Raw genomic sequence first — 13,320 nt, 5'->3', positions numbered from 1 at the left:
CCTCTCAACTCAGGAAAACTCCATCCGCTGATCCATCGGCCAGACTGTACTATCTCTGCCAACTGTGCCCTGCACTGCTTGGCTCTGCTAAGCTCTGCTATGCTCCACTCTGTTGAGCTCTGCTCTGCTGAACCATGCAGCTGCCATAAATAAGATGACCCACATGGAGTTTGGCCCTAGTTGCCAATTTTAACAAAAACAGGTTACATGAAGTGTCTACAAGGCGATGTGCAAGAATGACTAAATCACTTCGATGTATAACATCTGAGGTATGTAATTTACCTTACTATGATGGTTTGGGTGATATAAATATTTTTCTTGAAGAATATGAAGAACAGGTACCAAAATGTCAAAGATTATTAGCCCTGGATATAGCCCTAAGAGCTACTCCTGCTAGATGGTGGGGTACACATAAGAAGAATATAGGAACTTGGCAAGAATGTCGAAGGTTGATATGGGTAAGGTTTGGTCAGGTAGACATAGAATTGACATATAAATATGATGGTCAAACTGATCCTAGAGAGCACATCCAGCTTTGCATGACAGCATGGAAGGAAATTCCACAAGAAGAATGGGTGCATGGGTTCATCCATACATTAGAGACAATTCCTCAAAACTGGTATTTGGAAACAGAACTTCAACATGGGACTGCAAGTTGGACAGAGATGGTTGATGGGTTTATATTGACATTTAGCTTTCAAGATAATTGTCCATATATAGATTTAGCCCTTCAGATAGTTAAAAAGAAGATTTTTGAGAATGAAATTCCACTCACTTGGTAGCCTGATTGGGCTGTGTAGCTATAGAATGTACTAGAATGCTACAACATCGTTGCAGAAGAAGATGAAGACCCTCGCAATATTGACATAGTAGAATATGAAGGTTACCGCGAAGTGAATGGACCTGAGATAGAAATGTCTGATATAACAAAGCCATTAAAGACAAAGAAGGTGAATATAGGGTCAAAAGATGACCCAAAGTTTGAAACCATAGGAGATCATTGGGATGAAGAAACAGCGAGCAAAGTGAAAAATCTTTGCATGAATACCAGGAGTTATTCCCCACTAAGTTCTCAGATATGAAAGGCATAGTAGGGGACTTGGGAGTTATGAAGATTCCTTTGAAGCCTGATGTGAAGCCAGTTAAGCAAAAGCCTTATAGACTGAATCCAAAATACAAAGAAAAAGTGAAGAAAGAACTTGAGAAAATGATAGCAGCTGGAATCATTGAACCTATGGAAGAATTAGAGTGGGTAAGCCCTATGGTAGTACAAGAAAAGAAAACACAAGGTGAAATCAGGATTTGTGTTGATTTAAGGAAGTTAAATGATGCATGTTTACATGATCCATTCCCTACTCCTTTCACTGATGAAGTATTGGACAATGTAGGAGGTGAGGAAGCATATTCATTTATAGATGGATTTTCAGGATACCATCAGATTATAATTGCACCAGAGGATCGACATAAGACCACCTTCGCTACAGAATGGGGTTCATATCAGTATACAGTGATGCCTTTTGGGTTGAAGAATGCCCTTGCCATATTTTCAAGAGTAGTGGTCACAGCTTTCAAAGAGTATATTCACAAGTTTTTGGAAGTATACTTCGATGATTGGACAGTGTTTGGGTTATTGAAGAAACATGTTTCAAGCTTAAGACTGATGCTCAACACATGCAGACAGTATCAGATTTCTCTAAATATCAAGAAGTGTACCTTTTGGTATACTACTGGGACACATTGTTTGCAAGCAAGGATTGATGGTGGATCCTGCGAAGATTGCTATTATTGTGAATTTACCTCCACCGAAGACAGTGAGGTAGCTTCGCACCACACTGGGACATACAGGATATTACAGAAAATTTATCAAAGGATATGCGCAGATCACTGCACCGATGGAAAAACTGTTGAAGAAAGATGTAACATTCCTATGGAACGAAGAGTGTCAAAAGAGCCTCAACATACTAAAAGAAAAGATGATAATTGTGCCTATCTTGGTTTTTCCATAATGGAATAAGGAATTTCATGTTCATGTGGATGCTTCATGCATAGCTTTAGGAGTGGTATTGGCGCAAGAGAAATAGATCACCCCATAGCTTTTGCAAGTAGGAAATTGTCTAAAGTAGAGAAGAACTATACAACTACAGAAAGGGAAGGTCTAGCTATGGTATATGCATTACAGAAGTTCAGACATTATTTTTTGGGATCACACTTCAAGATGTTCACAGATCACCTAACACTAAAATATTTAGTAAACAAGTCTATTTTAGGAGGAAAAATTTGCAAGTGGCTATTACTATTTCAGGAATATGACTTTGAAGTTATTGTTAAGCCAGGAAGACTAAATGTTGGACCCGATCATTTATCGAGGATAGAAACAGGAGAAGAACCAACAAATATAGAGGATAATCTTCCTGATGCGTAGTGGTTTTCGATCAGAGTAGCAGATGACCACTTGGCTGATATTATTCAGTTCTTAACCACAAGAATGGCCCCTTCAGCATACACTACAGGACGAAAGGAGAAGAGTCTTAGTGCCACCTACAGTTGAAAGTGGGCATTGGACTATAAACTACTCTGCAGAAGGGAACTTCACCAAAGGAATATTATTGCGCGATATTCAAGAGTATGTCGAAGTCCAAAAGAACCGCGACGAAGGAAGGATTGCTGTGCCACAAGGGAAGGTTCGTCGAAGTTTACCGGAAATATGACCGTTGGAAGGAAAAAGTTGTCGTTAAAAGGCACAGGAGAAACACATTTATGAAGCACAGCTGGCCGGATCTAGCGCCATATATGCATTGAATGAGCAAGATCTAAGCTAATCATGGGGTTCGAAATTCAAATTTGCTATAAAGCCATGTCCTGCTCCACATTTTACACTTTGCTATCTGGAGAATTCAGTTTGAGAATTTACAACCAAGTGTGAGACAAGTGTGTTGTTGTATGTCTGAGAGAAGTTTCGAAGAGATTGCTAGAGAGTTTGCAGAGAAAGGGCTAGCAGGCATCATGGAAGCCCAGACTGGTAAATCTGCAGCATCAAGTGTACTTGTGGCCCCAACGCGCACAAGGTTGCCACGAAAACAAGTAATCATGGAAGAACAGCCACAAAGAAGACAAGAAAAGAGACCAGTTGAAGCCTCTGGAGTAGAGCTAAGGAAATCCTGAGAAAGAAGGTAGTGAAAGAGCAGCAGACAAAGACCAAGCAGGATAAGAAACTTATGCAGAAGGCGAAGAAACCAGTGCAGCAGAAAGAACCAGAACAAATCCATGACAGCGAGGAGGAAGCCGAAATGCACCAGATGGAGACAAAGGGTGCAGAAATTCCCTCTGTGCTACCACCATATTTTCCACCAAGGAAACCGAGTGCCAAGCCGGTTAAAGATCCCAAAGACACAAAATTCGGCACTTTCACACTGCTGCTACCCGAAAAAGTGCCATTTGAAGGAGAATTACTGGGAAAAATTCCGCAATTAAAGATGGAGGATTGGGACTTCAATGACCGAAGTAAGTATCCACAGTTCAAGTCGAGCAAGTACCTACAGCAGGTATACTATCCAGAGAGCAGAGTTACAAGGTTGGAGCCACACCAGTGGGCTCAGGGATTGCAGAGATCAGGCTTGTTGAACATGTTAAACGTGCCACACTTCAGTAGAAGCACGTCTAACATAACCTGTGTTCGACAATTGCTGGTATTAGTGCATGACGGATGCCTCTGGCTGGGGAAGAGGATCTTGATTGATGAAATGTTGATACGAAGGATTACTGGATTGCCCTACCAAGGAAAGGACCCCGCCGAAGAGTTTGTCAGCAAAAACCAAGACAAGGTAGTGGCACAAACCATGAAGGACAAGTACGGGCTAATCAAAAAGTCGCGAGGTTATGATATTAACTCCATCAGTGACCAAGGGGTGCGCTTCACCGCACACATCTTAGCCAGAAAAATAATGAGGAAGTGTAGAGCAAACAAAGTCCCCGCGATCGTGGTTTCCTTAGCCGCGCAGTGCAACAATGGGGTTCAGTTCAACTGGGCCGGATATTTATGCAGGGAATTTTTGGAGGACTGTTGAGAAGCACAAGAAGAGGGTAAGACATTTCACTATGCATGGTTAATCTTGATCATCGCGTTGTTAGCATGGAAGGAGCCGAAGGACTCACAGTTTCCTCCAATTGAAGTAGATGTATGCGAAGCCACACGATATGCCTCACTCTGGCATACCAAGGAGCCATCGCACGCACAAGAGAACAAGATCTTCTTTGTACTATTGGACATGGACTTGCACATGGTGGTGAACCAGCATCCCAGGCTGTCACCAAGTTTGTATGATCAGTATCGAAATATAGCAGAATTTAAGGCAGACTTTCATAGGGTATATGTAAAAGCTCGGAAGGATCTAATGGATACATGGCATCCTCTACCATATTTGGTCACCAAGGATGACCTTCTCGAGATAATACAGCAAAGTCGATGACTCGAACCATAGAAGACATTGAAGCAGAGAAGGACGTTGCACAAGATGCAGGTCCAAGTGGAAAGGACAAAGGAAAAGGCACAGAAGAGATAGAGCCAGAGCAGGAACAAGGTACCCAGGACCCTCTCAACGACGAAGAGGCAACAGAGGAATCATCGTTCATCATCAAGAAGAGGGTACCTACAGCGCCTATGGTGAGTGCAAGGAAGAAGCAAAAGGCGGACAAATCTAAGGGCGCAATACCACTTGTCCTTACTGATGGGGACATCGACGAAATTGGAGACAAAGTCCAAGAAGTAACAGCAGAAACATGGGACAGGATTGATAATCGCTATAGAGCACTCTTGGCAAATGTTCAGCAAGGTATTGCAGAGTTAAAGGCACTACCACAGAGCCAGACAACCTGAACCAACAGGTCAACGACTGCAGCCAGAGCAACGGATAGAAACAACATTTGGGTTAAGGATTCTGCAGATACCAGCTAGAGCATTACAGTTTGAGTGAACCGATGACAAAAAGCGAGCAAATGGGTGGGACTGTGTCAATATGAACATCACCACACTGCCAACTCAAATATTGCACGAGTTCCACCAAGGTATAACAGTTGAACTGCAAGAGCGAGAACAGCGCACTTCATTGTTAAATATTCAGGTGGAGAAGGAAAGAGCTTCGCTGAAGAAGGAGCTCGATCAGCTGATTAAGGAAAGGGATGGAGCACGCCAGAAGCAGCTAGAGGAAGTCATCACAAAAACTTGTAGTACAGTTCCGAACGTAAAGGTCCGCCAAGAAGAGTCACTAGCAGAGAAGGCTGCGAAGCTTGACCTCGCAATAAGGGACTCAAAGAATAAGCTAGCAGAAATGAAGTTCGAGTACGAAGTGAATACTCCTGAGCTGCAAATGAGGCTACAGTCAGTCACACCAGCAGAAGTATGTGAGCAAAGGGAAACGGATCTAAAATCTGCACTGAAAGGCATCTCCGACACAGTGGCGGACTGTGGCAAACTACTAGATGAAACTATGCAGATTTGGACCTCACTGCAGGAGGATCCAAACATTTAGAGGATTGAAGAGGAGCTCCAGATGAAGTAGAAGCAGTTGGAAGAACTTCGGGCAATTGCGAAGACCTTACCTGTCTCGTAGAGGCTCGCCAGAATCACTGAAGACAAAGAGGACTCATCATGGCAGGATGAGGCCCTCCAGTTTTCACAGGCATTAGACGATAGGCTCAAGGAGCTACGACAGAGGGAGAAAGAAGTGTTGCAGAAGATTGTCGGACCAACAACAGAGGCATTACTGGAAGAAGTGCGTTGAGAGGAGAAGCAGGTAGCAGAAATACTTCAGCAATATAATGTCGCCTACATGAGCATCACAACAAAGATTCGGGGCACAGCAACTGAGTGACTCAGGACGAGTCACATGTGAGTGTTGGGACCCTGTTGGGCGCACAGCCCAACTTGGCCAGATTTTCGGCAAATTTTGGGAATAAATCCAAGTTTTGTAGAATCATGCAGTAGAAAGGATGTCGCGAAGTACGAAGTGAACCGCGCAGTAGAGCAGTGGAGCACAACGAAGATGGTGCAGCATCGAGGCTTCGCGGCAAAGCCCCTTCCTTTTTGTAAAAGCATTAAAATATTGTAAAGTTGTTGGTTTTGGGCCATAGCCCCTTGTATTTCGGAAACCATGGTATCGGGTCCATGGTAATGAAACAATGTAAATCCCTCATGTAATAGTATATATAAGGATGAATAAATAAAAAAGGAAGGCTAATAATGATGTGTTGGATCAAATCTATGTTTATGTGATACTTTTGTGGTCTGTATTTTGGAGGACGGGCGAGGCTCCGCAGTTGTGTGAGCGGAGCCCTGGGTCTACGACAGACTGGGTGCACAGAGCGTCTGTAGCTTAGTGTGCAAACACCCTACAGCTGTGTGCGTAGGGAAGAACTGTTTGTTGTACCAAATTCATATTATAAGCAACAGTTCTTGTGGACGTAGTCCCACATTGGGATGAACCACGGTAAATTTGTGTCTCAAGTGTTTATTTGCTTATTATCTGCACTTTATTTCAATATTGCACAGTTTATGAATGTTTATGACATGTTTAGTGATGAATGTAATTATGCGAAGTAATCTATAAGTGTGAAGTACTTTGTTATTGATGCGAAGTTGTTTATAAGAATTAAAGCATAAAAGAGTACAATGGTGCCACGGCACAATATCCCTCAGCCTGCATGAACCTGGTTCTGCAACCTCCCATAATCAGTTCGGGTGAGACTGTGATCTACTTGCATGTTTTTGCCGAGACGGCCAGTGGTTGAGGGTTTTGTTGGTGTGCAGCACACTTTGAACCTAGGTCCAGCCCACCTAAGCCAACAAATTTTTCATATTAGCAATTGCAGAATTTTGTGGATTTTCTACACAAAGCCCCATCACTTAGCCCACTTGCCCCACACATGAGAATACTACCGAGGGTACCCAAAACATCAACACTCGCTCTCAGTGAGGGATGTATTCTCACAACGCCACCTGGAAGTGCCTTTGCCTTCAAACCTAGAACACATTTCCACCCTTGATCTGCTACCATAGCTGCTCCATATGATACATAAGCAATTCATGTTGTATGACAATGTTAATTTTAAGTATGTTCTATGCTTAGAGCAATTTATTTCAATTTTCACAGTTAGTTCAATATCTTTTCTAGATTAGCAATCACATCAGCATTAAAGTAAATTGCAAATAGAACATTAACATAGATCGCAGAAGACAAGCCAAGACAAGAGGACACAAGATGTGGCGCTAGCCAGGGACAAACCCCAATGTGGGGAAACCCTTGATCAATTCTTCTTATATGTTCTTCAATAGTTCAGCAGAGAGAGAGAGAGAGATAGTCCATATACAACAGAAGTCAACATTTTGACTTATCTAAATAAGAGCATAGATCATCTCTAAGAAGATGATACATAAGGTAGCTGAACTCAATTGAAGACATGCTGCTTCAACTGATTCTCCAAGGTGACTCCATCGCCTTGCTACTCCTCATCATCATGTTGCACCTCACCGTGCTGCACCATGCTGCTCCCATCATCACTATGCTGCATCTCATCATGCTTCACCAATCATGACTGTACCATGTACTTGCTGCACCAAGTATCATTGTTGTCCCAAGTACTATTGTTGCACCTTGCTGCACTATGTACTTGCTGTCCCGTTTGCTTGTTGTACTAAGCACCATTGCCTAGCTGTCCCATTTGGCATGCTATACTAAGCACCATTGCCTAGCTATCCCATTTGGCATGATGTACCTTGCTGCTGTCCTAATGAGTTTGCAGCACCATGCTTTTGTTGCGTTCCCATTGTAGCCTTTGCTGCCATGTCATAGATGCTGCCCTATTGTGCCTTTGCTGCCATGTCATAGCTGCTGTCCTATTGTGCCTTTGCTGCCATGTCATAGCTGCTGTCCTCTTTGCTGCCATGTCACCATACAAACGTTGTTGTTTGTCACTTTATTACAGCTGTAATTTCTGGGACTGGTTAGGGCACACAACAGTCCCTAATTGTCCTCAAATCTTGGCCCAGAATTGCCCTTATGAACTGCAGCCTATGCTAATAAGGCTTCTCTCCATTCGTGTTGTTGTTCTGGGCACTGTACAGCCCCAAACACTTCCATGTTGTCCCTGTTTTGAAGTGGTCAGGACTGCGGCATACCACAATCCTTGCTGTCACCTACAGCCCTCTTCAAAATAGAGTTCATTACCTTGTTTGCTGCCCAACAGACCTGCGTTTAGCCTTAAACACATTCAACCTTCTTGCTGTAGCAACCAGCCTTCAAAACTGATCCTAGAAGGCTCCACACTGCCTTCTTTTCCTCGCTGGAATGCTGCCTTAGCTGCGGCCTAGCAAGGTCCCTTTACTCGGCCTGTTACAAGAGAACAGACCTCAAAACATCCACGGCTTGGCCTCCTTAATCTCCTCTATATCACGCTGTCCCAGAATCTCCTTTAGGACAGCACTTAGGCCTCTCCTCCATCATTGCATTAGGAGTTAGGGCATCACTTCTAGGTCATGCATAGATTATCTAGGACTGCGGCTAGATCATGCTAAGGCTCCTTCCCTACTGCGTCTAGGACTTCTAGAGACCAGGGCAGCGAGTAGCCCTCCTTCTTGACTGCGTCTAGGGCTCATACTAGGGCTCCTTACCTTCTGCGTTTAGGGCTTCCTCTCTTAGATTTCTCTTCCACTAAAACCCAGAACAAGTGGAGAGAAATCAAGAGTGAAGTGTGTGTAGAAATGACTATCAAGTCACCTCTTTTTATACTAAAACGTTGAGCACATGTGGGTGTTATTTAGTTGCTGGCCGACCTTGACGAATTGTCCCCTAACACAAATAAATTCATATCTCCATGAATACTTATCGGAATCAGATGATCTTTAGATCAATCCTACGCCTCTCGATGAGAGGAATCCAAAAAAAATATCAGCTGCCATAAATAAGATGACCCACATGGAGTTTGGCGCTAGTTGCCAATTTAACAGACAAGGACCCTTCTTCCCTACTCCTAGAAGCCTCCCACTCCCGAGAATCCTGAATGGACATCTTTTACCATGACTTGAGAAAACTTTCTTGACTTTGAAATGCTTTGGGATGACTTTATCCAAGAGGAGACTTTGAAAGCGCAAAAGTTTTCTTGGAGGCAGAGTAGTGACAAAGAACAAGGAGCAAGTAGTTCTCAAGGTTGAGCAGTTCAGAGGGAGTCATCCTTCAGTTTCAAGTGGGAAGGAGCAGACAACACATTCCTCCAAATTTGTCAAGAAGGCCTCCGGTATAAGATGACCTTACAAAATGTTCAGGAGAAAGAGGCTTCTAGGAACAAGTTCGTAAGGAGCAAATCTTCGACGATAATGGCAAGGAAGTCTTCCAGATTAGAGGGAGCAGCCATGGCATCTGATGCAGGTCCATGATCGAAGCCAAACCCCCCTCACTAATAGTGTTGATGTTTGTAGCTCGAGCAAGTACCTGAGCATAGGCCTAAGTGTCTAGGCGTGAAGAAGTCGCCCAAGATCTCCTTAGAACACTTGCTCAAGTGTGAGCAAGTTGCTAATGTAACTTAGCGTAAGACTAACTTAGGAAAAGCACATAATTGTTATGTTGTTTAATTGAGCTAAAGAAACTTAGGAAAAATAAAGCAAATTACTTTCATGACTATGTTTTAATCTTAGTCGTTGATCTCAAGTGAGGTGAGATCTAATCTTAGCCATTAATCACTTTAGAGATTAGGGTTAGGGTTAGGGATTTAGCTCAATGTAAAGTTATAAAAGCAAGGTTAGGGAGACGGAAAAGACACACAATACAACAGCAAAATATTGAAAGAGGCTTCTCAATGAGTGTGTCACTGTGTTGGGTTCAAGGACGGGCAACAAGGAGATCCGGATCAACCAAGGAGGGTTGATCAACGAGTTCAGATCCAAGGTCATATGTAATTCCTCAATTAGGCCATTAGCCCAAGATGGGAGCCCAAGAAAGTTTGGGTTGTTAATGAAAAACTTTTATTGAGCAGACTTTTTGTGTCATTTTATGAGATTGGTTATTTTATTTTTGCTTCCGCTAAATGTTAAGAACTTAGTCATGTAAATTATTCAGTAGATCTGCAATTTGTTAGGTTAATGATTTACCAAGTGCTAGGTTTAACAAAAATTTAACACTCTCATGTAAAGTGCCTTACCTCTTGAGTTGTGTGTGTGTTTGTGTCTATACATATAAATCCAATTCTATTTTGTGATTCATATCTTGTGACCATCCATTCATTCTTATAAAAGTGATCTGTCCAGGGACACCTACCAAGTGTGGCACTTTTTATTGTGCACTAATTTATTTTTTACTATAGTGCACTTGTTGTGGGTTCACTCTCTCTCTCTAGAGTTGTGCTCCTTCTCATTGATCTATCTTCAAGTGTTGCATTACCCTGGTGTTGGTTTGCTTTTCTCTTTATTGGAAAATTGGGTTGTTGTTATTTCATTCAATCCTCTCAATATTTCTTGTGAATCTCAATATGGAACCAGAGTAAGTGTGAACCTCACTAATTCAACAATTGATCTAAAGGGTTTTGGCTAATGGCATTGCTTAAAGCTTCTTTGCAACAAAATTAGGGTTTTTTAATCATCTTTTTCTAAGGTTTGCTACGTTTAAAACATCCTTCGTGACTCACTTAATTCAACAATTAATCTAAACATTTTTGGCTAGTGACATCGCTTGAGGCATTTGTACATTGTGGACTAGGGTTTTGGGATCATCTCTTTATCTACTGTTTTTGGAAGTTTAAACCCAATCAGCTCTTTTTAGGGTTTCCTAGGGTGCTCCCTAAGGTTTAAACACTTCTTCAAGCCTAGCGTTCTCTTCCTTCTTTATTCTATGGCAAGAGGTAGCGCACTCCAAATTTTTTCTTCCTAGAAAACATTGGCACCTCTCTTTTTTAGGCCTATCAAAGGCAAAAATATGAGGCCATTATAAAGGCTTTCTCTTGGTGTTATTGAATCTGAGGGACTCATCTTACAATGCACATTGCACATCTAGTTGTGCACTCCATACACCAGTCCTACTCTTCTTTGTAGGAATGGAAGGTTGATTTTGAAGCCTTCACTTGTTTCAAGACATGGTGATGCCATCATCAACAACATCAAGTTTGGACTTTGGAGATGTCCTTCACGTTCCAAGTCTTAGATCCAATTTTCTTTACCACATTACTCACGTTATCAAAATAGTGGAATTTTGGCAAAATTGATTAGTTGTAAAGGCCACAGATAATGGCTTTAAAGTGGTTGTCACAGGGTATTTTGATGAAATTCCTACTCGCATTCTGCCAGATGATTGACCTATAGATGATACTAGATAGATGATTCTCAGAAGTGTACATATTGAAGTTTGAATTTGTTAGGCCTTTGGGCTTCCACAGCCTCCCAAACACATCCCAATAGATACAACTTCCAACAGTAATTGGCCTTTGTGGACAGCAATCTAGACATGATGAAGGAGCATAGCAATTTTATCATTGAATTAATAGTTTCATTCCCTTGTTCGATTTCAATGCTCAAAGATCATGGAAACCAGATTTTACACAATTTGAACCAAATAATTCAACCAGAGTTATTGGGAAAAAAATTGTCAATACAGCCACATTTGGTAACTATGCTCCATATCTCGTCGACTGTGGATGGTGTTACATCTTTCATCTCCTCTGGTCTGTACTGATTGATCTGCATTTTGGTTTGTTGATAATAGATATTCAAAGGCTTCTGGCCTTGGACCCTTGTGATATATGCCTCAGACTTTCTGACAGAGTCTTGTTCTCTGCCCTTCTTTTAGAGATGTTGATGACAGCTACTGAAGGGCTCGAGGTTTACTGTTTGGCCTTCTTTTATGGATGTTGGTGACAATTACTTAAGTGCTCGATGTAATCTCCTTTTTAAATCAATAAAACAGATTACCTACTTTCTTCTCGGTTAAAGGAAGAAAAAGAAATTCATACATAAATACACACACATATGGATATGGCCTTTAATTTTCTTTGAGTAATTTTATATAGGACCAGAGAACTTCAAAATTGAGCAGTTTGCTGGCGCATAAATTGAATCGCCCATCACCAAGCACGGACCTCCTTTAACAACTAGGTCAATCCCCCCACATGATTAGACCCTCACCCAGTTCAACAAACAATTGTCTATGTGACCTGGAATTGTACAAGAAACATTACTGCACAGGAATCTGCTTATTAACATAAGCCATGTAAAGCCAGTCCAACCAACAATGGTCTAGAATTGTACAAGAAACATTACAGCACAAGAATTGGACCCCTAATCTGCTTGCTAATAAAAACGAGTGTAAAGCCAGTCCAACAAACAACTGCCTATGTGACCTAGAATTGTACAAGAAATATTATAAATATTATAGCACGGGAATCGGACCAATAATCTGCTTGTTAACAAAATCTAGTGTAAAACCCCATGTCGAAGCACAAATTGTCACATATAGATTTCAAGGTCCATTTTCATATTTAAAAACACTGCCAAATTGTTCCGTCGCGGGCTACTTACCTTGTCAAGGAGGCTGCTAGATTTTGAAACAGATTGCTTTGGTTTTGTGTGTTCAGCATGCATCCCATTCTGAATCTGCTTTTCTGTGGACGCTGTTGTTTTAGCAGAGCAATTAAACTCTTTTTGGGGGAAACAACCCCCATCTCCGGATTTTCTCCTTTTCCTTTTGGAATTTTGAGCAGTGTGTTCTCCTCTGTGTTGGGACGTTTCCTGGGAAGGATCAGCATTGCTTTTGGCTCTTCTTCGCCTCTTCTTCTTATTACTCTTCTTCCGGTCTATGTCCGCTGTCCCCGTGCTATGAATTTCCATGACAAGATAGATTGAAGGAATAGGGATAGATTCAATTAAACCATTCGTTTAAACCCTGGACTTCTGCCAAACTCATACAGATTTAAAAGGACTGAACTTGCCAGTAATTATGCAATATGATATTTCTCTTATTAATTTGGAGTTAACCAGGATAATTTTATATATCCACACATTTTATAGAGTTGATATTTTAAAAGAAGAGTAATGGTTAGAAATGGTTAATCTTGGTCCTTAAATTTAAATTGTAATGTGGTAGTATGAAATTTTTCTTATAATTATAATTGGGGAGTAGGATTTTTCTTATAATTAGAATTAGGTTAAGTATAGATTTATTTTAATTATTGATCTAGTTAAAGGTCATCAGAATCAAATTTCTTTAGGTGCAAATTTCAAAAAAAAAATTGCATTTTTAAACAAATAAATAGACTTAAGTCTTATATGAAATAAAATAAAATAAAATA

General features: G+C 41.4%; 1 protein-coding gene across 2 annotated transcripts in view; it reads right to left on the bottom strand.

Moving 5' to 3' along the window:
• LOC149171396 (S-adenosyl-L-methionine-dependent methyltransferases superfamily protein) overlaps positions 1-12,995 on the bottom strand; it is a 113,721-nt gene extending 100,726 nt beyond the window's left edge. Inside the window, exon 1 of one of the 2 annotated variants that reach the window (XM_089424076.1) lies at positions 12,551-12,995. In XM_089424076.1, the coding sequence (XP_089280202.1) occupies positions 12,551-12,859 (309 nt within the window). In that variant the 5' untranslated portion in view covers positions 12,860-12,995. The remainder of the gene's footprint in view (positions 1-12,550) is intronic. The other variant, XM_089424077.1, reaches the window with a different exon arrangement.
• Between the last annotated feature and the right edge of the window lie 325 nt (positions 12,996-13,320).

Source organism: Pinus tabuliformis, chromosome 4_2, assembly GCF_031772625.1.
Source record: "Pinus tabuliformis cultivar Carrire ecotype Pingquan chromosome 4_2, CPIR1, whole genome shotgun sequence".
Taxonomy (NCBI): Eukaryota; Viridiplantae; Streptophyta; class Pinopsida; order Pinales; family Pinaceae; genus Pinus; species Pinus tabuliformis.
The sequence above is the reverse complement of the archived record's forward strand: the minus strand, read 5'-3'. Positions and strand labels throughout refer to the sequence as shown.